Source organism: Kalmanozyma brasiliensis (genome assembly GCF_000497045.1).
Source record: "Kalmanozyma brasiliensis GHG001 unplaced genomic scaffold PSEUBRA_SCAF3, whole genome shotgun sequence".
Classification (NCBI taxonomy): Eukaryota; Fungi; Basidiomycota; class Ustilaginomycetes; order Ustilaginales; genus Kalmanozyma; species Kalmanozyma brasiliensis.
The window spans coordinates 208,435-233,097 of record NW_015961970.1 but is presented as its reverse complement, the minus strand read 5'-3'; the positions used below and the strand labels follow the sequence as shown (position 1 = coordinate 233,097).

The 24,663-nt window shown below is 57.3% G+C and overlaps 12 protein-coding genes across 12 annotated transcripts; 6 read left to right on the top strand and 6 right to left on the bottom strand.

Annotated features, from left to right (window-relative positions):
- Positions 1-859: 859 nt before the first annotated feature.
- On the top strand, positions 860-1,777 carry PSEUBRA_003969 (Phosphoesterase domain protein; the record flags this gene model as incomplete). The annotated part of the gene is made up of 1 exon (XM_016437562.1): positions 860-1,777. One exon carries the CDS (start codon positions 860-862, stop codon positions 1,775-1,777), a length of 918 nt encoding a protein of 305 aa, XP_016291097.1.
- Positions 1,778-2,077: 300 nt separating this feature from the next.
- PSEUBRA_003968 (Clathrin light chain) lies at positions 2,078-3,041 on the bottom strand (the record flags this gene model as incomplete). The annotated part of the gene is made up of 2 exons (XM_016437545.1): positions 2,078-2,566; positions 2,658-3,041. The coding sequence occupies 2 exons, from the start codon at positions 3,039-3,041 to the stop codon at positions 2,078-2,080; spliced, it is 873 nt and encodes a 290-aa protein (XP_016291096.1).
- Positions 3,042-3,787: 746 nt separating this feature from the next.
- On the bottom strand, positions 3,788-5,153 carry PSEUBRA_003967 (Ribosomal protein S17; the record flags this gene model as incomplete). The annotated part of the gene is made up of 2 exons (XM_016437551.1): positions 3,788-4,101; positions 4,988-5,153. The coding sequence occupies 2 exons, from the start codon at positions 5,151-5,153 to the stop codon at positions 3,788-3,790; spliced, it is 480 nt and encodes a 159-aa protein (XP_016291095.1).
- An 803-nt stretch (positions 5,154-5,956) lies between these two features.
- On the top strand, positions 5,957-6,394 carry PSEUBRA_003966 (Ribosomal protein L7Ae/L30e/S12e/Gadd45; the record flags this gene model as incomplete). Its single annotated transcript, XM_016437567.1, has 1 exon — positions 5,957-6,394. The coding sequence occupies one exon, from the start codon at positions 5,957-5,959 to the stop codon at positions 6,392-6,394; it is 438 nt and encodes a 145-aa protein (XP_016291094.1).
- Positions 6,395-7,027: 633 nt separating this feature from the next.
- Positions 7,028-7,726, bottom strand: PSEUBRA_003965 (Sin3 associated polypeptide p18; the record flags this gene model as incomplete). The annotated part of the gene is made up of 2 exons (XM_059465360.1): positions 7,028-7,612; positions 7,694-7,726. The coding sequence occupies 2 exons, from the start codon at positions 7,724-7,726 to the stop codon at positions 7,028-7,030; spliced, it is 618 nt and encodes a 205-aa protein (XP_059320497.1).
- A 1,052-nt stretch (positions 7,727-8,778) lies between these two features.
- On the top strand, positions 8,779-10,584 carry PSEUBRA_003964 (Protein kinase domain protein; the record flags this gene model as incomplete). Its single annotated transcript, XM_016437560.1, has 1 exon — positions 8,779-10,584. One exon carries the CDS (start codon positions 8,779-8,781, stop codon positions 10,582-10,584), a length of 1,806 nt encoding a protein of 601 aa, XP_016291092.1.
- Positions 10,585-10,868: 284 nt separating this feature from the next.
- PSEUBRA_003963 (Eukaryotic translation initiation factor 3 subunit D) lies at positions 10,869-12,605 on the bottom strand (the record flags this gene model as incomplete). Its single annotated transcript, XM_016437542.1, has 1 exon — positions 10,869-12,605. The coding sequence occupies one exon, from the start codon at positions 12,603-12,605 to the stop codon at positions 10,869-10,871; it is 1,737 nt and encodes a 578-aa protein (XP_016291091.1).
- A 717-nt stretch (positions 12,606-13,322) lies between these two features.
- On the top strand, positions 13,323-15,692 carry PSEUBRA_003962 (Vacuolar import/degradation, Vid27-related; the record flags this gene model as incomplete). Its single annotated transcript, XM_016437565.2, has 1 exon — positions 13,323-15,692. The coding sequence occupies one exon, from the start codon at positions 13,323-13,325 to the stop codon at positions 15,690-15,692; it is 2,370 nt and encodes a 789-aa protein (XP_016291090.2).
- A 572-nt stretch (positions 15,693-16,264) lies between these two features.
- PSEUBRA_003961 (Isy1-like splicing) lies at positions 16,265-17,257 on the top strand (the record flags this gene model as incomplete). The annotated part of the gene is made up of 1 exon (XM_059465359.1): positions 16,265-17,257. One exon carries the CDS (start codon positions 16,265-16,267, stop codon positions 17,255-17,257), a length of 993 nt encoding a protein of 330 aa, XP_059321467.1.
- A 489-nt stretch (positions 17,258-17,746) lies between these two features.
- Positions 17,747-19,387, bottom strand: PSEUBRA_003960 (Ribosomal protein L18e/L15P; the record flags this gene model as incomplete). The annotated part of the gene is made up of 3 exons (XM_016437548.1): positions 17,747-18,235; positions 18,586-18,672; positions 19,385-19,387. 3 exons carry the CDS (start codon positions 19,385-19,387, stop codon positions 17,747-17,749), a joined length of 579 nt encoding a protein of 192 aa, XP_016291089.1.
- An 895-nt stretch (positions 19,388-20,282) lies between these two features.
- On the top strand, positions 20,283-21,305 carry PSEUBRA_003959 (RNA recognition motif domain protein; the record flags this gene model as incomplete). The annotated part of the gene is made up of 1 exon (XM_016437556.1): positions 20,283-21,305. One exon carries the CDS (start codon positions 20,283-20,285, stop codon positions 21,303-21,305), a length of 1,023 nt encoding a protein of 340 aa, XP_016291088.1.
- Positions 21,306-21,953: 648 nt separating this feature from the next.
- Positions 21,954-24,143, bottom strand: PSEUBRA_003958 (Carboxylesterase, type B; the record flags this gene model as incomplete). The annotated part of the gene is made up of 1 exon (XM_016437541.1): positions 21,954-24,143. The coding sequence occupies one exon, from the start codon at positions 24,141-24,143 to the stop codon at positions 21,954-21,956; it is 2,190 nt and encodes a 729-aa protein (XP_016291087.1).
- Positions 24,144-24,663: the final 520 nt, after the last annotated feature.

Genomic DNA, 24,663 nt, shown 5'->3' with positions numbered 1-24,663 from the left:
GGAGAACCTGGCGACGATCCGAGCTATGAGGGCCTTCAGCTTCGGCATCCCCGCCTTTCTCCTTTCTCTCACCTTGCCGGTCCGCATGGCGTGTGAGCGAATCAAGCTTTCGCTCAGGGTCCAGTCACGAAGCCAGCCAATTTGATCCGAAGCGCCACAGCGCCGTCCTTCTGACTGAAGTTGTGGAGTCCAGAATTCGATAAAAATTCTCAAAATTCGTGATTCTCCAGACACGCCTCGCAGCCCGCAATCTACTCGACGTGCAGCTGATGCGTATCTACACCGACGTCGATCGCAACCTGGTCGAACGACCACTACCATCTCTTCGTCGGCGTACCCAAAAGGCAGCGTTTGCAGCCGCCATCTTCATCATCCACAAGCGTACAAGTAGCCTGCATTGTCTTCGCATCAGCAGCAGTATCGTTGCAGCTCACCCGCACTCCATCCGCATACCATCGGATCGACCCGACACGTCTTTCCGCCTCGTCCTCAGCAACCAGCGCGCAGCATCGGGACTTCTTCCGCGACTCAGCATCGAATCGTTTCCGACACGCCTCTTTCAGCGGGGTCACGCATAGACTGTCTGTACATACCGCCGCAGCCCACATTCCAGTCACGCGCTAAGTGACGATATAAGCGACTGAGCTTCATCGTCTGCATCCAGTCCGCCTTTTCGCGCACGCAGGCAGCCTTCTGCACTGTCACGGACATCGCCGCGCTCCTAATCACGCTCTTCACAGCATCTTAGCGTCTTGATTTTTCAGCGAGCGGGCGGTCGACTGCCTCCACCAAGCAGCAGCGGGACAGCGAGGCGGCCCATTTCAGCCCCTCTCCGTCCATCCCCCTTCCATAGCCCACCATGGGTAGCGACCTCGACGCTCAAATCGAGCAGCTCCAAAAATGTCAGCCGCTCTCCGAGACGCAAGTCAAGGAGCTCTGTCTCAAAGCGCGCGAGATTCTTATCGAAGAGGGCAATGTCCAACACGTCGATGCGCCCGTCACCATCTGTGGTGACATCCACGGTCAATTCTTCGACCTCATGGAGCTGTTCAAACACGGTGGTCCCTGTCCCGAGACGAGCTACCTCTTCATGGGTGATTTTGTCGATCGGGGCTTCTACTCGGTCGAAACGTTTCTTCTCCTTCTCGCGTTGAAAGTGCGCTATCCGGATCGGATAACGTTGATCCGCGGGAATCACGAGTCGCGGCAGATCACACAGGTGTACGGCTTCTACGACGAGTGCGTGCGCAAGTACGGCAGCGTCAACGTGTGGAGGTACTGCTGCGAGGTGTTTGACTATCTGGCGTTGGGAGCTGTGGTGGATGGTCGGGTGTTTTGCGTCCACGGCGGGTTGAGTCCGAGCATCACGACGTTGGATCAGATCAGAAGCATCGATCGCAAGCAGGAGGTGCCGCACGATGGTGCCATGTGCGATCTCCTCTGGTCCGATCCGGACGATATTGCGGGGTGGGGAATGAGTCCGAGGGGAGCAGGGTACCTGTTCGGTGGCGACATCGTACAGCAATTCGCACATACGAACGACCTCGACCTCATCGCAAGAGCACATCAGCTGGTGCTCGAGGGATACAAGTTGATGTTCGACCAGACCATTGTGACCGTTTGGTCGGCACCGAATTACTGCTACAGGTGCGGAAACGTGGCGAGCATCCTCAAGCTGGACGACGCGTTGAATCAGAAGTACGAGACGTTCGATGCGGCGGCGCAGGAGGCACATGGCGTACCGGCAAAGCGGCCAGCGCCAGAGTACTTCTTGTAGTCGATACGAAGGGGGGTTTTAGCATGTACTTTTACAAAATGGCTGCTTTTGGGTAACGTGGTTGTATCAATCAGGACTGCTTGCAACTTTCTTTGCGTGTCGTGGTGAGGCATTTGGTCCGCGAGCAGCGCCGAGATTGAGTCGCATCGAGGTTGTGCAGCTCAGACTGAAGTGAATGTTTGTCAAGGACCTTTCTGTCAGGCAATACAAGCAAGTGATCTGTGTAATGTCAAGAACCGGAGGTAATCTACAAAGAAGGACGGTTCAGCGCATGTCTCCCCGTGCCCTGAAGCGCTGCGCTCAGTACCCAGCGGCACCAGGTGCGCGCTCGCCCTCCCTCCTCAGCTTGAGGTAGACCTCCTTCATCCTGCTCAGGTCGCTGCTTCCGGGGCCGGCCCTGGCGATGGTCTTGCTCTGGCTATTCTTGAGATCCACCAGCTTGGTGACGCGATCCCACGTGGTGCCTTCGGCAAGCTCGCGCGTTCGCTCTTCCTGGAACTTGGCCTCGTTCTCCTTGTTGGCCGCAATGTTCTTCTCCTTCTTGGCATTGTACTCGGCGTAAAAGTGGTCGATGTCCTGCTCGGCTTTCGAGATGGCTTCCGCCTTTTTGCGCTCGCCCTCGGCGTCGCGCTTGGCAATGGCATCCTTTTGCGTCTCGCGCCATTGACGCACAGCTTCGGGCTCCTCCGTGGGCTCTTCGTAGGAGTACGAGTAGGTGGGCTGCGCGGTGGGCGCGGAGGATGTGGGGGCAGCGCGGGCGGGAGCGGAAGGTGCGCTCATCAGGTCGTCCTTAAAAACGTGACAAAAGAGGGAGTCGTCAAGGTAAGTTACACGGTTATCTCTGGACGCAGATCGCATCGACATGTGCGAAAGAACCTACTGCATCATCGTGGTACGAAGCGCCGTTACCGTTGGCCGAAGGACCGTCATCCAGCTCAGGGAAGTTCTGCTGGAACTTTCCAACTTCGTCATCGGCCGCGGGCTTGGCAGCGGGTCTGTCCTCGAAGTCGTCGAAGCCGAATCCAGACGAAGCGCCTGCGTTGTTGCTGGACGGAGCCGCGGCAGCAGGAGCGAGATCGTCGTCTAGCGCAGGGAAAGCGGATGCGGATCGTTCAAAGTCGTCGGCAGATGCGCCAGCGCCTGCCGCGTTGGAAGAGCCAAAGAGGTCGGCATCGCCAGAGAGGACTCCAGCCGCCTCGCGCTCGCGAGCGAGGAAGTCTGCGGTGGGATCCGAAGGTTTGGACTCGCCAAAGTCGAATGCCATTGTGAAGAGGGGATCGTGGGTGGATGGCCTCGTATCAGGAGCCGATGTCTGCCGGATCAGAGTCGGGTCGTCGATGTCTCGAGATGCGTCCGAGTGCTATGCGCAGCGTAGATCGAAAGCGTGGTGAGTTCGTAAGGATGGACAAGAGTGGATGGGATCGACGTGGATGTGGAACATAAGTAGGTGTTCTCGTCGAACCTTCCTTCCAAGTTGGAGACTGTCGTAGTGAGCTCTGTTGTGTGGCCGTGCGCGTCAGTTGGCCGCACCAGCACAGCTTGGATTCGTGATCGATTTTTTTGATCATGTTAGTGATTGCACTCGCACATCTTAGCATTTTCGACATCTCCTGCCTCTCTTTCGCTTCTCGAGCAGGGTCTCTTTCGCACCTTCGAATGCATGTTCACAGCAGTCCTTCCATCATGCAGATCACACCGCACTGTCCAGGCAGGGCTTCATTGGCAGCGGCTGTGCAGCACTCAAATCAATCGACGGAATCTTCTGGCAGACATGTTTTTGCATTGACCGAGAATGCGTGTGGTCAGTCACCTCAGACAGGGCACAGAGAGTGACCGTGAGAATACTCGATGATGATATTGGGAGAGAGAGGGTCGGAGGTTATGCATGTGGAAGGATGGTGTACAACGGGTCTCGTAGCAGGCTCTCGCCCTCCTGCGAATCGAGACCGAATGTTTTTTGGGGGATGGATGATAGGACGATCTTGTTCTTCGCAATCTCAGACGAGACGCTTAGAAACGACCGAACTGCTTGGCGGCCTTCTCGGCAGACTTGTTCTTGGAGACCTTGAGGACGTTGAAACGAACAGTCTTGGAGAGAGGGCGGCACTGGCCGATGGTGACGGTGTCGCCAACCTGGACACGGAAAGCGGGCGAGACGTGGGCGGCGACGTTCTTGTGGCGCTTCTCGTATCGCGAGTACTTGGGGACGAAGTGGAGGTACTCTCGGCGGATGACAATGGTGCGGGTCATCTTGGTCGAGACAACCTTTCCGGTCAGGATACGGCCACGGATGGAAACGAGACCAGTCCAGGGGCACTTCTTGTCTATGAAGAGGGGCCCAAAACGCAATTGGCGACAATGCGATCGAAGGGTGGTGCAAAGAGAGTCAGTGATTTTGCTCGCAACATTGCGAGAGGCGTACGCATCTATCAGCTTGTCGAGGCAGTGATGGGAGTCCAGTGATCCTACGACAGCAGAAGATGCCAGCGGTAGCAAAGATAGCAGAGACAGCAGGACTTTCGAACGAGCAGGTCGTGTTGCGACAGCATGGCTGCGAGCCGGCGATGGCGACAACGTGAACGTGCTGGTGATGAGGCTGAAGGCGGTCTGGCAAGGATTCGAATGCGACCCATTCTTCTCCGTCATCCTGTCCAAGGATGATGCGCAGATCGCTCCAAAGCATGTCCGCAAAGGTGTCGTGACGGCATCCGGTCTTCTGTCTACGTGTTGGTACGCGAGATAGGCTCCTGCCACAAGTCGGCGCCAGTCCATGATGAGAACGACTGCTGATACGCATTGAAGTCCAATGGTGAACATGCCCAGCTTGAGCGTCCTCCTTCGACGTCTGATGCTGTCCGGTCCTTCCGTCGTACCATGCTTGCCCTGCGTCAAAGGGCGCAACGTCTCAGGAAGCATTGATGGGCCGCCTTGCGAGTCCAGCTTGGCACATTGTTGCTGCTAAACGGCGTCCTATGTCATCCTGCGATCTCCTTGCGAATCTTTCTGTCGGTGCCCTGTCGCCTCTATATGGAGACGGTATCATTCTGCTCAATGCTGAGGCCTGTGCTCCTTTGATCCTGTCTGTCACAATGCTGAGTCCTGTCGATGCTGTCTGGGTTGCTTCTGTTGCTGCTGCTGCTGTCGTCTGAATGGCGGCTGCACTGCCTCGAAAGCTGATAGATGTGCCGATGGGAATGTCGAGATGCTTACCAATGTAGGTACCGTCAATGGCGGCACGGGGGGTCTTGAAGCCAAGACCGACATCCTTGTACCATCGGCGGTCGCGGGTGGTCTTGCGGGCGGCCTTGGAGTTCTGGAAGATGGGCTGCTTCTGGAAAGCCTTTTCGGTCTGGACACCGAGCTCAACGTTGGACATGATGGGCGATTATTTGGTGGTGGATGATAATGGTCTTGAAGGGAACACGATGGTAGTGACAACGACCTTGACGACGAGCAAGCTGGCGAGTACACTCGAACTGCGAAACTGCGAACTGGTAGCGAAGCTGAGCGCTGCCAGCCCAGACGCACACTCGCTCGCCCTCGTAGAATTCGAGGTCTCTGAGAAGCTCTCTCTCGCCTGGCTGAACTGCGTTGACTGGCACGCAAGCCTAGAATTTCCTTCTGCAATTTCGAGGTTGCAGAGCTAGTCTCGAGCTGCAAACTCGTGAGAGCTTGTCGCAAGGACACTGCTCGACTGCCCTCCGCGATTGTATTTCTTCATCGAATTAGAAAAGTTCGAAATGCAACCATTTGTGCTTTTCTTTCCCGTTAAGCACTTTCTACAGTTTCTCCTCGGAGGTCACGTGCTGACCTTCCGAACCACTCAAAATGTGGACTCAGAAGAAACCGAATTCCAACAGGTAGCGCATCAAGTCAAAATGAATGTCGACTCGGGCTGGGAACAGGATCGGGAGGACTCTCATTGCTCCGGAAGGCATTTCGCTGCAAGCACGTAGAAGGCTGGCCCGATGTCTGCGGGCTGAGCGTCTCGACAGATTTTGAGCTTGGCCCTCATCGTCGTCTGAAGATCCATCGTTGCAACAGCTTCTCCTGTCCACCATCTACCCATCTTTACATCTCCGTATTCCCATTCTTCACCCTTCGTGCTGAGTAGGAATCGCCGACACTTCTTTCTAGCGATCCCTTTCGAAGAAGCCAACCCTTTTTTCATCCACCAAAATGTCTGACGTCGAGGAGGTCCCCCAGCAGGTTGAGGAGGTCGAGGTTGCCGAGGCACCCGCCGCCAAGGGCGCCATGTCCATCGAGGACGCTCTCCAGGAGGTTCTCAAGAAGGCTCTCATCCACGACGGTCTCGCTCGTGGTCTCCGCGAGTGCGCCAAGGCCCTCGACCGTCGTCAGGCCCACCTTTGCGTTCTCGTCGAGACCTGCAACGAGCCCGAGTACCTCAAGCTCATCGAGGCTCTCTGCAACGAGCACAAGATCGACCTGCTCAAGGTGTCCGACCCCAAGACCCTTGGTACCTGGGCCGGTCTCTGCAAGATCGACCGCGAGGGCAACCCCCGTAAGGTCGTCGGCTGCTCCTGCGTCGTCGTCAAGGACTACGGTGAGGAGTCCGAGGGTCTCAACGTTCTCCTCGAGTACTTCAAGAGCCGTTAAATTGCTGTCGGTTCTATCTTCTTTGACACCGATCCGCGCAGTCTAGGCTGAAGGTTAGTATTGGCGCTCACTCCGACTAGGACCGCACAGCAGACGAGCCAAAGAAAGGAAGGCAGACGCCATTGCAAGATTCAGGTTGTGCAGGCACCAGCAAGGCCAGGCAAAGATTAGGAGGGTGACGATGGAAGATGCGAGGTTGCTGCTCAGTTGCTCATACAAAGATGAAATACAGGACTCCCTCAACGGATGGTGCCTTTCCATTTGCGGTTGGGTACAGAGAAGAAAACCCCCTATCCGGAATCATTATACTTGTCTGACATCGAGCCAGAGCATTGTCATCGGTCGGAACGGAGGAAGGGTCTCGGACGTGCGGTCCTCTTCACGCGGTCACTCTCTTCATGGAACAATCGGACTGACAGACTCCTCCTTCCTTTCGTTGCCGTTGTTTGCACCACTTAGTCTCTCGTCGAGCTCACGTCGACTCTCGTTCAATCCAAAATTGGCCGTTCCTGGCCGCCAACCCCCACAATATCCAGCCACTTTGTGTGATCGCTAGAACTACGTCGGGTATATTGTGACTGTGAGACCTTGATCATGAATTAGAATACAACGAACGAGAACGAGATGCTGTCGTCAACGCCGCGAGCGACCGAAGCGATCTGATGACCGCTCACGGCCTATTGACTTGGTCGTCTTTGGTGCCAGCGCTAGCGTTGGGTCCGGCTTGATGACGCAGTCGAGCACGTCGTCATCCGCAAGATCAATCTCGGCCACGGTCATGCCAGCTGCTTTGTCGTCCATCTCCTCTCGCAGCATGTCCCAGCCAAGCACCTTCGATGTGGGTTCCCCGATAGCTTTCGGGTCTTGCTGCTGGTCGGCCGCGTCCACGTCCATGCCGCTGTGATCGCTTGCGTCGATATCAGATAGGAGGGCTGAGACACTGTCGAGCGATACACGGGTGATGCCAGCGCCAACGGGCTCAGCATTGTACTCGCGTCGTCGGTCGTTCCAGAAGACGTGCCGGAAGGCATGCAGCGCCAGAGGTGACGAGATGGACGGGTCCGCATCGTAGAGCATCTGTGCGATCTCTCGGAGTGTGTTTGTCTTCCAAACATACAACTTGAACTCGTCGCGAGCGGGACGTATGTCCTGATGAAAGTCACTCAAGGGTCGGAAGGGAGCTGACTTTACGTAGACCCTGAGCAAGAAAGGAGTAGCCTGTAGCATGAAGGGAGCAGGAGGCTGGAGAGGTCAGCAAAGTTGAGCAGCCTACATTCTGAGCTAGAGATGGAGACTCACGTCATCGCCTGGCGACGAAGGCCTTTCAGCCATGCTGATGGTGTCAGCTCCAAGCTCGTATCTGAATGAGCCCGAAGCGTCGAGTAAGGTCGTGGTGGTGGTGGTAACAGACGAGCGAGATGGAGATGCAGCCCTTAGGCGACATGTGGAGTTTTTCGCGAAGAAAGTTGAGATGCGTCGGTGTTGCTTCTGCTAAAGTTTCGCTCAAGACGCGTGCAAAGTGTTGTTCTCTTGCGCTCAACAGAATGTGATATACGCGAAAGGTGCTTCCGACCTTCTCAACGCCATCACACCAACACACTCAGCATCCCGCTCTTAGCAGGCGCGCCTCCCGGTCTCGCGGCACTCCATAGCGCTGCTCATCCGCCCTTTCTTCCGCATCGCTCGCTGATCCCCACAACTTCGCACGCAGATTCGGGCAGCAGCAAGTCACGCGACTCGACAGCAAGCCTCTTCACCCAGCCGCTCGTTCTTCGGCTCAGTGCAGACCGGATAAGGTGCATACCCTCAGCATCCCTGGCCATCGTTTCCGCGTAATCGCATCTCAACACGCCTCGGCGATGCTGCAGCGCTGTCAGCAGAATTGAGCTCCGGAGGAAACAGCATATAGTCCCTTGTTGGCTGCCGACCGCATTTAATCGCCCGACCTTGCCATCAGTGAGGCGTCGTGGCTCTGTTCAGCCCAACTGCCCGGCTTCTGGGTCCCCAGCTCAGCACCTTCTTGCGACAGACCTAGCATTCACCCTTCCCAGGCCCATGGACACAGCTTCGTCTCCGCCATGACAGACCTTCTTCAAGGTAACCCAGACCCTCCCTGGCGTTCACAAGAGCAACAAAGGTCTCACGTTGCCGAAGATCTCCCAACAAGATCGGCCACATTGCCGCAAAGCCCACGGCAGCTCTCCGGATCAATAGCCGCCACACACAATCAGACAGGTGCCTCAGTCAGTGTCCAACAGCATCCTGAACAACCACAATCGGCGCATACAACACCAAAGGGTAACGTTGATCCAACTCAGCACGCCTCTACAAGCGCAGAGATGATGCGAACATCACTTCAGCCCCAGCCCGCACTCCTCGCACCGATGCAAGGCGCATACAACGACCAGTCGCTGGCACATCATACTCATCAGTACGCACAGCAACAGGAAGGATTGAAGGAGCCTGCTGCTCAGCCGCTACCTGAAGAAGACGATGGAATCGACCAAGCAGCTGAAACGACAGACGATGGAGACGATGCAACAGAGGAAACCACCGATCCGCCCGTCAACACGTCCAGCGAGGATGCGCGGCATGCCGAGTTCCTCAAGCTGCAAGAAGAAATCCATGAGATGGAGAGCGCAATCGAAGGCCTCGGCGAACACTACCAGATTGTCGACCGACTGGGCGAAGGCACCTTCTCTTCCGTCTACAAAGCCGTCGATCTGCAGCACAGCATATATGTCAACGACGAGTGGGTCGCGCGTGGTCCTCTCGATCCACTCCGCAAAGGCGTCTGCCATGTGGCTCTCAAGAAGATCTACGTCACCTCTAGCCCACAGCGCATCTTCAACGAGCTCTCCATCATGGAGGACCTGCGCTCGGCAGAGTACGTCTCCTACCTCATCACTGCCTTTCGCTCCGACGATCAGATTGTCGCCGTCATGCCGTACAGTCGCCATCGCGACTTTCGCGACTACTACAAGGAGATGCCGCTCGGCGACTTCAAGTACTACTTCCGATGTCTGTTTTCGGCCCTGCAGAGCGTACACGATGCAGGCATCATGCATCGCGACATCAAGCCCGCCAACTTCCTGTATGATCCTTCCACGGGACATGGCACGCTGTGTGACTTTGGTCTAGCCGAACGCTTTGAGCCGACGGAATGGCGAGGCAAGTGTCACCACACGTGTCCGACGCCGGAACACCCACATGGCACCAAGGAGATCAATCGAGCGGTCGACTCGATCTGGTTTGAGCCCGGCAAACCGCTCTCCGGTCCGCCGGCACCTTCGGACATCACCGCAATCGCCGTTTCTGGATCAGCATCAGCTGGAACAGCGTCTGGCTCCGCATCCAACGCAGACGCCCTCAGCACCTCGACCAAAGCCGGCCTGATGGACCCCCCACCCGAGCGAGTCGGCTACAACATCTACGACGCCCGACAAGGCGTCCGAGCCAATCGTGCTGGCACTCGCGGCTTCCGTGCACCCGAAGTGCTCTTCAAATGTCAAGACCAAACCGTCGCGATCGACATCTGGTCTGCGGGCGTGATCCTGCTCACTCTCCTCATCCGTCGATTTCCCGTGTTCAACTCGAACGACGACGTGGAAGCGCTCCTCGAGATTGCGGTGATCTTTGGCAAGTCACGCATGGAGACGTGTGCTATGCTGCACAACCGCACGTTCCACTGCAACATCCCGACGGTGAGCAATTCGGGTTCGCTGACGGACTTCATCTTTCGGTTAAATCCGGAATTGAGGAACGCAGGGAGTCATCCGTACCCAGAGCAGCACGCGCAGGATGTGGCGGACGCGCTGGACATGGTCAAGTCGTGCCTGCATGTGGATTGTACGCGAAGGAAGACGGCTGCGGAGCTGCTGCAACATCCGTTCTTGCGAGTGGAGGAGGAGGAGGCGATGCAGGACGAGGAGATTCAGGACGAATATCTGCAGGATCAGCAGGATTTTGCGGACTATTATCAGACTGGAGAAGAACAGGGAGTGGGTGTGTATGTGCAGCAGGATGTGGCACTGAACAAGACGTACGAGGAGGACGAATTGGAGGACGCGGATGAGAATCAGTACATAGGCAGCGAGGAGGTGGTGCAGCTGCAAAGCCGGCGTGGTGTGCAGGGCGAGGCGTCAGAGCATGGTGAGACTGCGAAAACGCACGTCGACGCTGCGCACTAGCTCCGTCGGCACCAACAGCATTACCGTCCTCAGCTTCAACCTTCTCGCTCCATTATCGCAGCGCACAGCACCGTCTCTTCCCCCGGCCAGCAGCATTCTTTTCCTTTTCAGCATCAGCATCATTCGCATTCACGCGGCAATCTTTATTCATGTTCCGACTCACGCAAGCTCTCATCTTCTCCTCAACCTCTTCACAAGCAAAAAGATCGTCGACTTGAACCACAACATCAAGTGACATTTTTGAGCAGAAAGGATACAACAATGCCTCGTATGGCGAGAAGAGCCTAAGCATCCTGGTCCATGGCCTCATCCTCCTCGGCGCCGTCCTCGCCTTCCTCGCCGAAGTTGGCGGGGACGCGGTACATCCTGATGGTCTGCTTGTTAGGATCCTTGAGGAGCACGTACTTGCCCTCGTCGGCCTTCCTCGCGAGATCCGCGATGGTCCTGACGATACCCCAACCGTTGCTGAGGTTGACGGCCATCTGACCGGCCAACTCGCGGGGTTTGAGCCACGAGGTGCCCAGAATCGTGTGACGCGAAGCGTCTTTGGGGTTGGCACGCGAGATGTAGCCGAGCTTCATGCTGTCTGCGCCGGCGAGGAGGGATTGGACCGCGAAGCGGGCGAGCTTGAACGAGTTGTTCTTCATCTCGGTCGCCACGACGGCACCACGCTGCGAGTCGAGCTTGGAGCGCCAATCCTGAGCACCACCCGCTCCCTGCGCACGCGCATCGAACTCGTTCAGCGACTTGATCGTGATGAGCTGCTTCTCCTTCGAGGAGCCAATGGTGTACGCGTCCACCTCGGCACGCACCACCAGCTCCACAGGGTCGCTCTCCTCCGAAGAAAGGTTGAACTTGCGGTATCGGTAAGCGCACGAGGCCAGCGGATCCGTCTCGTCGGCAGAGTAGAACGGGTTCTCGTGCTCGAGCTTGTACACGTTCTTCTCGTTGACGATCTGGAAGCCAAAGTTCTGGTTGACGTAGGTAGCCTCGAGGCTGAGCGCCGAGGGTGTGTTGAGCGCATTGGCCTTAGCGGCCGCCTCGTTCTCCTTGCCTTCGGGCGCCTCGAGAGGCGGGTCAGCCGCATTCTCGTTCACCGTCAGGTAGTCGAACGGTCCACCATCGCGCTTGTCGAAGAACACCTTGCCGTCGGCCGTCTTGGTGATGATGATGTCCCACGAGTACACCGAGCGCGTAGCGCACATGAGCAGCGCGAGGATGGAATCGGTCATGTAGATCTTGGCGTCCTGCTTGGACGAGATCTCCTGGATGATGGGGTCGTCCGAGGTGGTGGGATTGTAACGGATGCGATCGATCGAGGACAGAGCCTGGGCGGTCTTGACGGTGACACGATCGTAGGAGCGGTCGTATTCGAAGAGCGCACCGTACGACGAAATGTCTTGGGGTTCCTCGACTTCGAGACGGAGCTTGCCGAGACGGACAAAGTCGATCTCTTCCACCTGCTCCCAATCCTGACCCACGGTGACGGAGGCCTCGCGGATGCGCTGGGGCTTGTCCCACTCCTTCCAGCCGAAACGTCCGCCGCCACGACCACCACGGGCTCCACCCCGACCACCACGAGCACCGCGTCCTGCACCAGCACCGAACTTGGATGCGCCACGACCGCCGGCAGCACCGGCACCGCCACGACCACCGCGACCGCCACGCTGGCTCATCTGACCAAGTCCGCCACGTCGAGAGGCGGCAGTGCGGGTGTTGTCGACCACCGAGAAAGAGGCCTCGTCATCACCGTGGAAGTAGGCGAAGGCGGAAGAAGCAGCAGAGGTACCGAAGTTCTGCTGCACATCGCGCGCACGGCCCTGTCGACCGCCACGGGCGTTGGCGGCATCGTTAGAAGCGCCGGAAGCGTTGTTCCAGTCGGCAATGCGGCCGACCTTGTCGTTCTTGGCGTAGGGAGCGAAGGGGATGTCCTTGAGCTCGGAGGGGAGAGCGTTGGAGCCGGAAGCGGGACCCCAGAGGTCGTTGTCCGGCTGAAGCTGAGGAAGCTTAAAGCTCGCCATGATGATGATCTGCTCTGTTATGGATACAGCTGTCCTTCGTTCGAGAGAGCAGCTTCCAAAGTGTAGATGATGGAGAGAGCTGGCAACTGTCGAAGGCCAGTGTCGTGCATTCTACACGCTCACAACGGAGTCTGTCTTGCCGCGCTCTGGATCTTCCTGAATTGAAGCTGCGTGCCTGTCTGCCTCTCTGGCTGAGCGCGCCTGGGTTGAGAAGATTGCCCTTGTCAAGCAAGTTTTTTCTTCTCGCTGCTCGCCTCAAAGGGGAGGCAATTTTGGGTTGAAGGATGTTAGAGCCGTCAAGGCTCAGCCTAGCCCGAATTCCGCCTGTGTTCGCGATTTTCATAAGCATGTTAGACTGAACATACGGTGGCAAGGTTTTTGGCTGAGTCGGTGCGAGCGGTCGAGTGAGTGTGTTGCTGCTGCACGTCATTGCAAAAAAGACACTGCTCATGCGCCGCATCTTGCGTCTCACGCTCCACAAAGCTCACAAAAAAGGATCAGCGAGGGTCCAAGCTCTCTTTGTCTTTTTGCGGATCAACTCGACTCGCAGCTGCACACTTTTGAGGTGCGGAAAGCAGAGCATCGACCTTCCCGCACTACTACCAACTCCTCGGTCGCCACCTCAGTCATTCCTTTACATCGCCTTAGCTTCAGTGCTACAACGCTTGCATCCGCCTTCAGGTTCAGCTAGAGAACACCAGCACGAGGACGCCAATCATGTTCATGCTCAAGAGCCTCTTCGGCAAGATCTGGAGCGACACCAACAACCAGGAGCTCATCCAGATCCCTGCAGGTGCTCTCTATTTGGTCCGACCCAGCGGACCCCAAGGCTCTCGCGAATGCATCTATGAGGACGCCGTGCTGGCTGTCCGCAGGACCACCACACCATACCACTATCAGCTCGTCGTCACCAAGGCTTTCCAGGACTCCCAGCCCGAACTGGTGGACCAGGATGAGGACGACCTCGAGGACGAGCGCGCTTTTCTCATCGACGAAGCGCTCGGCTTCCGCCTCTCAACCCGCGGCAAGGAGCGCACCATCGTATGGAGAGACTTCGACGGCGATGAGGACGATCTGCTCGAGTTCGTCATTGACAGCAAGCAGGTCAACGAGGTCACCATTACCATCTTCGAGATCACCTACCTGCAGTGCGTCTATGAGCACGCGTTCCGCACCAGCCACGAACGCGCCACCGAGGAGGACCTCGATCGCCTGCGATATAAGGACGAGGCGGACCAGCAGTTGAAGCGAGAGCAGCGCAGCGAGCTCGACAAGAAGCTCGAGAACGCCGGCATCGGCTCTCAGTCTACTTCTTCTTCCACCCCTGCAGCTGGCGCAGGAAGTGCAGCTGCTGACAAGTCTGGAAGAGGTGACAAGGCTGTGCCAGGTCCACCCGCAACAGTTGCACCTGAGGCCGACACAGCAGGTCCGCAGATTGACGACAGCAAGGCCGTCGTTTCCATCACTGCCGATCTCTATCTGTACGACCTCAAGTCTCAGTACTTCCTGACGCAGGAGCGCAAAGTCGATGTCAAGATCCTAGAAGCTGGTCGTTTCCTTTTCTGGCTTTCCATCCGCGGCGCCGGCAAGGTCTGGCTCGCACAAAAGGTAGAGACGGACATGAACATGAACTTCTCAGGAGAACAGACCTCAGCGGTCTGGAACTACTTTACCGACGACCGACAATGCTTCTCGTGGCTCCTACGCTTCCACGAGGAGGAGCAGTACTCCAACTTCCAGAAGGGCTACTCCAAGGTTATCTACGAGACGCAGAACGAGGAGCCATGGGCAAAAGCGAAGAGCGACGAACGCGCCTACGCAGAAACGGCTTACGAGCAGGGTGAGCCCATGGACGTCGACGAGATGAGCGAGAGCGAGGGAGATGACATGTCGGTCCGCACAGCCAGAGAGGAGGAGGAGGAAGACGAGGAGGACGAAGTGGCAGCAGAATTGGGGTCCAAATCGGAAGAATCGGCTTGGCCAGAGGAGTCCTCCTCGCTCTTGGCAGGCCCGAGCGACGTCAACTCGTTGCTCTCCGTTGGCTACAAGTTCGATCGATCCTTCGTTGCGCGCGGTGACAAGATCGGCGTCTTCCGTCACACCGAGGACAACAAGCTCGAGCACGATACCACCATCAACAACGTTGGCACACCAAGCGGCAAAGGCTTCCGACCATTGAAGATGATGCTGCACAACCAGGACGCGCAGATGGTCTTGATGGACCCTGGCAACAAGAACGCCATCTACAACATGGATCTCGAGTACGGCAAGATCGTCGACGAGTGGAAGATCCACGACGATGTTCAGATCAATAATGTGGTGGCCAACAGCAAGTACGCTCAGATGACCGCCGAAAAGACTATGATCGGACACAGTCACAACGGCATCTACCGCATCGACCCTCGACTCTCCGGCAACAAGCTTGTCGATTCAGAGTTCAAGCAGTATGCATCCAAGAACGACTTCTCGGTAGCAGCTACGGACAAGAAGGGTCGACTCGCAGTGGCATCGAACAAGGGAGACATCCGACTCTTCGATTCGATTGGCAAGAATGCTAAGACGGCGCTTCCTGCGCTGGGCGACCCCATCATTGGCATCGACGTTTCCTCCGACGGTCGTTACATCATCGCGACCTGCAAGACGTACCTTCTCCTCATCGACACGCTCATCGGCCAAGGTCGATACGAAGGTCAGCTCGGCTTCGACCGACCCTTCCCGGCCGACTCCAAGCCGCAGCCGAAGCGTCTCACCCTACTTCCCTCGCACGTCGCCTACATGGGTGCGCCCATCTCCTTCTCCGCAGCCCGCTTCAACACGGGCACGGATTCCGAGACGTCGATCGTCACGAGCACGGGCGCCTACGTCGTCAGCTGGTCGTTCAAGGACGTGCTCAAGAACAAGCTCGGCTCGTACGTGCTTAAGCGCTACGGTGGCGAGGTCATCAGCGACGAGCACGCCTACGGCTCGGACCAGGCCATTGTGGTGGCGTTCGAACACGATGTGCAGATGGCCAAGAGGAGTCAGTTGTTGAAGCCTACACGTAAGTCGCTTGCTCCATCCGGGTTTGGGAGGTCATCTGGAGTGTAGCTGTGAGAGAGAGAGACACGATCGCTTCTTGTAATTGCGCCGCGACACGCGTCGGCGCCTCTGTAATGTAATGTAATCTGCACCCTTGGCTCAACGGCCTCAACGATACCAATCATTCGACACCAACCCCCCTTCAATTACCACCGCACGGACACGACCGCACTCGACACACTCGAATCCGGCCTTGCCTTGCAGCCTCTGATCGAGATGATGTGCGAAACGACTACAATGCGGACTGTCGATGAGAGCACGCAAGCACGGTGAAGGACGATGAGAACTGACTGAATCTTCCCCCTTCCACTGAGCGATGTTCGCAACGATACAGAGCATGCCAGTGAAGCGTTCATGACGAATTTGGTGTACGAGCAGCAGGCGGAGGGCGAGTTTGCGGGTGAGGGGCGCGACTTGTTCGGGAGACGGGCATTTTTCGATTCTCTCCAGAACCCTTTCCACCCACGAAAGCCTCCCGTTGCTGTGCACATTCTGGGCCCACTCTTGCCATCGGACCAGACGATTGTTGCTTCTGCCTTCATCTCACCTTATCCAGACACCACTTCGCGAGCTTGACGACGATGGCGCGGAATCAAGAGAAAGCGCAGTCGATGCTGTACCGGTTTCGAGAAGCGCAAGCCTCTTCTCTCGGTCTCACCCCAAAACCTACCCGACGACCACGCCTTGCATCCTCCGTGTCCTCGCTGAAAGAGTGCGAGCGATGGCGCGGGGATGTGTTGCGCGAAATCTCCCGCAAGGTCAGCAAGATACAAGACTTTGGTCTCACCGACTACGAGGTTCGCGATCTGAATGACGAGATCAACAAGCTGTTGCGCGAAAAGGCGCATTGGGAGAACCAGATCCTCGCCCTGGGTGGGGCGAATTACAAACGGGCTGTGCCGAGCATGGGCGCTGACGCAGGCGTGGGGAGAGGCGGTTATAAGTATTTTGGGAGAGCAAAGGATCTACCGGGAGTGAAGGAGTTGTTTACGGCAAGTGGGAAGGAGGACGGGGAGGGGGCGAGGGAGGAGAGGTATCAACGGTTCAAAGGGTTACCGCCCAGCTACTACGGGGATGAGGATGAGGATGATGGGGTGTTGTTGGAGGAGGAAGGGCGGGCAGAGGAGGCGGAGTGGAAGGAGAGGTTCTTGTCGGTCGTTCAGGGGCTCAAGACTGACTTGGCGAGAGGGGAAGAGATGGACGTAAGCGAAGAAGAGACGAGCCTCGGGGAGATCGAGGTGCCGAGCATCCCAAGACCAACGCCAAAGCCGTGGAAGGAGAGCATGGCGGCCTTCGCTCAGTCCTTCAACACCGCGTACACCGAACCAGAGCCGGCAGACGCTACAGGCAAGCGCCCACAAGAGGACGCCGAGGAGGAAGGCGCATCGAAACGACTCAAGGGCGAACAGGGACAGCCGATCGTCCCAGAATCAGCACCAGCACCGAGCATGGGATACTCGATCTTCACCGCAGAAGACCTGCAGCATCCAGCAGTGCCCGACCGCGCAGCGCTCGAAAAGATGATCCTCAAAGCCAAGAAGCGGCAGTTGAGAGAGGAGTACATCGGCGCATGAAGGTGTTTCAGCATCCACACAAAGTCCCAGCCCTGCGTTCAATTGTACTTTTACACTCTGCATCAATCAGATTAGCAACGCAAGCTAGACACCGTGCCACCGTGTGATGGAGCCTTCCTGTCTCATCTCAGGACCGACATCTCGTGTCTCTAGTCGAATGGACGAGTTCTCAACACGATCAGCGAGTGCGGTGAGCGTTTGATCGCGTAGAGCAGCTGGCCACGTCGACGACACACAGACTAGGAATAATCGGAAAAAGTACAGATTCTGCATTGATGCGGGTGTATGTGTGATGTGTGTGCTATGTGTGAAACCGTCGAGTAGGAACGATAAGCGACTTCCCCAATCGACGGTTGTTTTGGTTTCGGGTGATCGACTCTTCAACGAGAACTTCTCGGCCCCATCATTGGTAGCCAAGATGAACTCGCCGAAAGCCAAGTGTGAAAGAAACGGCGAAGAAAGTGACAAAACGAGACAACAAGGGGCGATTTACACCTTGAAGCCGCGCGAAGCACGACGACCACGGGCCTTCTCGAACTTGCGGCCCTTGGATCGGATGTAGGGCTTCTTGTTCTTGTGCGGGCCGAAGCCGAAGTGCTTGACCGACTCGCGGGCGTTCTTGGGGCCACGGATGAGGACGGTGTTGCTACCGGTGGGGGCGCGGGTGGCGAGCTGGTCCAGGGTGAGGCACTCACCGCCAGCAGCCTCGATGCGGGCGCGGGCAGTGTTGGTGAATCGCAAAGCAGCAACCGAGAGCTTGGGGAGCTCGAGGACTCGGTTGTCGTCGGTGATGGCACCAACAACAACCACGGTCTTGGGGGTCTCGGAGGCCGAAGCGGCAACACCACCCTGCGACTTGGTCAGGTAGATGACGCGCGAGACCGAGACGGGGGGCTGGTTGACCTTGGACATATACAGGCGGCGAAGGACGGCCTTGTTGAATCGGCTGTCAGTGCGGCGGGCGAGGAAGCGGTAGAGCTGTGTGTGTCGAAGTTGACAAGTGGTGGAAGGAATGCGAACGTCAGCATGCCGTTGTGTGTCGATGGGTGCAGGTGCAACAGAGAAGGCAATGCGCTTGCTTATAGTCGTCGACGATCCATCTGTGACGTCTCGATCCTACACGCCCTGTCCGCACGGTTGCCGTGCGAGAGGCTATGCGTCTGATCACGCCTGCGAGAGTCCTGCAGAGTCCCCTGCTTCAACCATCCGTGTGCCTGCCATCTTCGTGTCTGCGCCTATCTTCTATCTGCTCCAATCGGTGTTTCTGATCCTGCAAGCGCGGTACCTTCTCTGACAATGCTGAGGAGTACTGTGCAATGGAAACTTACCTTGACCAGGAGCAGCAGGTAAGGGTCCTGGCTCTTGGGGGCGGTACGCTGACCGTTCTTGACGTGCTTCTTGGCGATATCAATACCCTGAGAACAATGAAAGTGAGGTGATGGCAAGAGTCGTAGGTTGTGAGGGTCAGCATGACTGCTTATCTGCGGACCGAGTCGACGCAATGGCGGGCACAAGATGAATGCAGCGACGATGGCGATGGTGAACGACGTCGACTGTTTGCTGCAGTCGGAGACGAAAGGGTAACGGCGGCGATGATGTCGCAGCGTGCTGATGTATGTTGGAGGATGTCGGTGTGTGATTGCTGGAAGTGGCCGAGGCTGTAGTGCGATGCGGTCCTTTGCCTGTCTGCTGGGCCGACCTGAGACTCCACCTGGATCAAACTGGCATGTCCATCACTCTATGTGCAGTCCACAACGTCGGAGCGACCACGCAGAATGTCTTTGTCCGTCGTGTCCTCCAAGACAGAAAGCTCCGCTTCTGTAAAGTTGTGCCTAAACCATCATCCTGCGTTTTTCTTGATTGAGCCAAGCTGTCCGTAGTGGTCTGCATCTACGATTGATCATACTCCCGTGTGCATGTATGGCGGCCTCCATGTGTGCAGCTTAGATTGTGAGGTTGCACATATGTCGTTATATATGGTGATGCTGGATCCTTGAGACTGCGTGTGACGGGATGCTGATGCGAATATTTGATCCTGCTGAAAGTCCACTTTTGATGCCATGGTCGTTGGATGCCGCTATCGTTGCGTGTCTGTGTGCCCGTGTATGCGTTGGTGGCACAACTTACCATTTTGATGTATGTCTTGAGGGGTGGAGATGGTGACGGAGACAAAGACGATGATAGCGACGAGCAGCTTTCGAGACACTCAACTCACAGAGCAGCAGCTGGGCTCGAGACTCAACTGCGACTTTGGCCAGAATTCTCGAAGGCCAGCCACAGCCCTTGCTGTGAACTTTGCTGAAGCTGAAGTCTGAATTCTCGTCAACGAGTTCCGAGATAGTCGCTCTGCTGCTGTGTCGCTGGATGCGAGGCGGCTCATCAGTGTATCTCGCCGGCCTTCACTTAACAAAAGCTCGGCCGAGCCAGTCACATGACTGGCAGTGGCTGGCAAGTGGCAAGTCTAACAAGGAAAACGGAGAAATGTATCGGGATGTTTCAATCTGTGATCCGCGTTCAACTCTACAATCCGACACCCGAATCCATCTCTCGAAAACTCACGCTCGACGCAAGCGCGATCACACATCTTTGGTCGAAAAAAAGCGACGCGGAATGAGCGATGAGGCCAAGTCCGTGCAACCGACAAAGAAAGTTTCCAGGCTGCATCCTCCTGCACGTCTGATCCCACCATCTTGTCATCGCACAACCACCCACTTTCACCTGCACGCTTTCTTTTTGTGGCCCACTTTCCCTTTTTCTCGGAAGAATAAGGATACGTCTTTGCAACTATGGTATGTTTGCCTCTTACGCAAGGGTGGGACGCTCTCACCCCACCAAGCGCAGCCACGCAGTCTCGATCAACATGACGGCAAAGTGTTGGTCTTCGATTCTGCTTTCATTTGTCCTTTCTTGGGTCTTTTGCTGACGCAAGCTGCACTTTGTTCCTTTCGTTCTCCTCTTCCATTGATACGACTGCTTTTGTCACGCTCTCGTCGACCTTGGCTGCCACCGTCCACTTCTCGCAACTATGGCCGGCTGGTACGACGATCGAACCACGGACTTCTTCGCCGAACGCCGTGCCGATTTCCACCTTCAGGATATGGACGAAGACCGCAGGCCGCAGTCGCCTCCTCCGCGCGGCCGATCCTACTCGCGCTCGCCCTCCACCACCCCCGTTCCTGGACGACGAGACCGCTCCCCCATCCGCGGTAACAGCCGCAGCCGCTCGCCTCCTCGTCGTCGATCGCGTTCCCCCGCTGGCCGCCGCTACGACCGCGATGACCGACGCGACCGTGTTCGCTCTCGCTCCCCACCGCCTCCACGCGGCGAGGGTCGCCGCCGCACTCCTCCACCCAAGCCGCGCGGGGCCCCCGTTAACGTAGAGCCCACCACCGTCCTCGGCGTGTTTGGCCTCTCCATCCGCACCGTCGAGAAGGACCTCGACTACGAGTTCAACGCCATCGCGCCCGTCGACAAGGTCGTCGTCGTCTACGATGCGCGCTCGGGTCGATCGCGTGGTTTCGGCTTCGTCACCATGCGCGATGTCGAAGGTGCCCAGGCTGCCATCGATGCGCTCAACGGCAAGGACCTGCACGGCCGCCGCATCCGTGTTGACTTCTCCACCACCCACAGGCCGCACGACCCTACGCCCGGTATCTACAAGGGTGAGGTGCGACCTGATGACCGCGCTCGACCGCCTCCTGGCCGTGGACCCGGTGGCGGCGGTGGAGGTCGCGGCGAGAGGTACAACGGCCGCGCCTTCGATCGTGCCGGCGGATCGTCGTACCGCGGTGGCGGAGGTGACTCGTACCGACGCAACCCCGCCGACTCGCGCGACGACTGGAGACGACGACCTTCGCCTCCGAGGAGGCCCAGGAGGTCGCCCAGCCCCGACAGGAGGAGGTACTCTCGCTCGCCGAGCCCTCGTCGTGGCGACGGCCGCGACAGGTACGATGGCGACAGGGAGGAGCGGGTGCCGCCCCCTAGGACACGCCTCGGAAGTCACCTCGACAGCCCGCCTCGTGACGATGTTGACCGCATCCGATACTAGCTGCATCGAACCGATGACAAGCGACGACCTCCAAGACCGCTCAATGCTTTACCATAAGACCCAAACAACGTGTCCCGCTTTCAGATCAAGTTCCTCAAATGTTGTTCCGGCCCTCTCAAGCTTGTACTCGCGCCACACATTGGTGACCGCTATTCTATGTGCTTCAAGGCTCTTCAAGTCATGACTGTGCCCCAAGTTGGCCCGCAAAACGCTCAATATCAAATGTATCAAGAGATCGCCTCAACCTCAAGTTTGTTCGTTCCGTCAAGGTCAGAAGTGTGTGCACAAGGGGACATCGGAGCGATTCTAGGGCGTCAACAGATCCATAGACGTTATGCCGCAAGTAACATCTGATTCGCCGGGTCAGGGAGCCGTTTCGATGCGAAAAGCGAGCTCATTCGAAAGATTCAGGCGTCTGTCGTCCTGAGATTGTGGTAGGTCCTCGCTCTGATTTTGTGTACTGACCAGCCTTGTTTTTGCGGTCACATTCACGCTCAAGAGATCAGCATGCAGGTGAGTACAGTGGGATTCGCACCGCATCGTCACACGAGTAGCATGCTCCGAGAAGGCAATGCGAAAGTGTCTTCATCCGTGACCGCGTGATCATCTTGCGTGAGTTTGAGGCTGAATGACCTTGCCAGCTGAGCCCTACAAATACTCGTCGACCATCTCCCTCCGCACCCTCACCATCGCCTCGATCAACTCCTCCTTCTCCTCCCATCTTTCGTCCCTCTCGACACTGATCTGACCATCCTTGCCCAAGACCCTGAGCAACCTCCCATCCGCCTTCTTCCCCTCATACCACTCCTTGCCGACCTCTTCGCCCCTTATCCACGCCATCCATGGCCCCAGCCATGCCTTCACCCGCTCCTGCTCCTCCCCGCTTTGTAAGCACGAGAACCACCAGACAAAGTCGTCAAAGCTGTGGCTCACGCCTCCATATCCCTTCAGCGCTGCATCTATCGCTCGCGCGCGGTAGTTGATCCTGTACCTCAAGATGCGGTCCGACGGCAGTCCGCCATTGAGTAGATCGGTAATGAGCATCCGTTCGGCAATGTACACCTGCGAGTCGGCGCATATCCGCCCGAACACGTCGCCCACTTCCTCGGGTGTCATGCCTTCTCCATTCGAACGTGAGGTCTCGCCGTCATCGTATCGAACACGGATGTTCTCGGAACATCCATCGCAGGGTACCACGTCGACACGGTCCTGCACCTGATCTTCGGACAGGGTGTACGACGAGCCGCATCGACAGACGTAGCTGAACGTCAATGGAGAGCTCTCCGTCGGTGTGAAGGATTCGAAGTCTATGACCGCCGATATGCGCGGCTGAATCGAGTTCGAGGCAGCTCGTTGGGCGGCAAGCAAATCGTCGTAGTTCGACCGCGCCTGGTGGTCGGTGAGGACCTTGTACGCGTGATTGAGCTGCCTGATGCGGTCGGATGAGGCAGGGGAGTCCGCGATGGCGGTTGGGTCGCCGAGCTGCTGCAACTTGTCTGGGTGGTGGAGGCGGACCTGGGCTAGGTAGGCCGCACGGATCTCTGCGGTGGTCGATGACGGCTTGACCCCAAGCACTGCGTACAGCGAGTCATCTTTTGCAGCGTCCACCCTCCCCTCTACCCTCCGCGATGTTGCCGGTACACCATAGTGCGGGAGCATCTTCTCCACCAGCGGCAGGGTATAATAGTTGTTCAGCTGCCTCACCAGCCCCTTGTGATCGGTGGGCGTGTTGATGTACCGATACACCCAAGCTTCATCGTCGCATTCGCCGATCACAAAGCTCACACCGTGCTCCTGGCAGTACTTCGCCAGTCGACCGTCCATCATGGCCTTCGTCCAGTCCGGTCTAACGAACGCGCCCTCTTGCATATCCCGTGTCGCTCGGAACGTGTGCATCTCCATCCTCGCCAGCACCTTCGCCAGCTCCAGCGCATCCACCTTGCGCAGCCTATCGATCTTGTCCGCGTCGGTGAGGGACAATGGCACGTCGAGTTGGGTGCACAGCTCGTCCAGCTGTCCTTGCGTCTCTTCGACGCTTTTGGATGGCCACACTGCGGCATTGCTCTGCAAGAAAACGCGTCTGATGATGGGTTTGTACCCTGGATGGCGGGTGGAGAGGTCGAGTTCGTGCATGAGCTGCGAGTGGGTGCTGTGTGCTCCTGCGGAAAGGCCGCTGACGGTGATGTTTTCGGGATCGCCGCCGAAGTGAGCGATGTTGGCGTGGACCCATTCGAGCGCGGCGCGCTGGTCCAAGAAGCCGTAGTTGCCGGTCAGACCGTCGGGGTCTTCGTAGCGGAGTGCGTCGTGGGCGAGAAATCCGAATGCGTTGAGCCGATAGGCAGTGGTCACGACGATCGCTTGCAACCCGGCGACGTGGAGCAGGTCCGATGGATCACCATCGGGCGAGAGATGCGCGTTGCCAATCTGCAACCACCCGCCATGGATGAAGAACAACACGGGCAGCTTTCCGGTCATTCGCTCCCCAGTCGCCGTGACGGGACACCAGATGTTGAGGTACAGGCAGTCCTCACTTTGCGGAACAGGGGAGGAGGGGAGGGTGATGCCATTAGTAAGCGCGTAGTTGGTGGGTTGCGGGCATGCACATGCGAATCGATCGTATTGCTTGTCATCGTAGCGGTGAGAAGGGGGGAGCGGTTGGGGTCGACGCCATCGTAGGGGTCCGACGGGTGGTTGTGCGTAAGGAATACCCGCAAAGCGTTGGGATTTGAGTTCGCCTGTGACGTTGTCTTTTGCGACTCGACCGACAAGCGTGCCGTGAGAGGGGATGTCGACGCTCGCAGAGGCGTGCTCGACGAACGTGCTTGAGGATTGACCCATAGCTGACTGGATGTTTCGGATGTGATGCGATGTTGCTTAGATGGGTGCCCAACGGCTTGGTCCGAGAAGAGAGCGTGTGAGCTGCTCACACGCTCGATGGCGAGGCACTGGAAGACGTCGGAAGCGATCCGAAAGGGTTGCTGTCGGAATCTCGGCCCTGCGTGCTAACAGGCAAGGTTCTTGATGGTGACGGTATGGGTATGACCCCGTCTCGTATCGCTCTCACGCCTCGCAGATGCAGCTCGTTGCGATGGGAGAGGAAGTACGTCCGTGCATGATCACAAGACATCCGGCAATCCTTTTTTTCGATTGACCCGCGTCCACTTTTTTCTTCTCAGATAGCCGGGCTTTTCGCCGTGAGCCAGCAGCATACCGTCCACAGCCATTCCTACCGAAGAGAGTGACATCTCAGCATCACACACACAGAGATCGTCGACGCAGCTACATGCAGGAAGCAAAAAAGAAACTGCAGCACCCAGGATTCCCGCGTGGTCCCCCACCGCAGTACTGACTAGGCGAT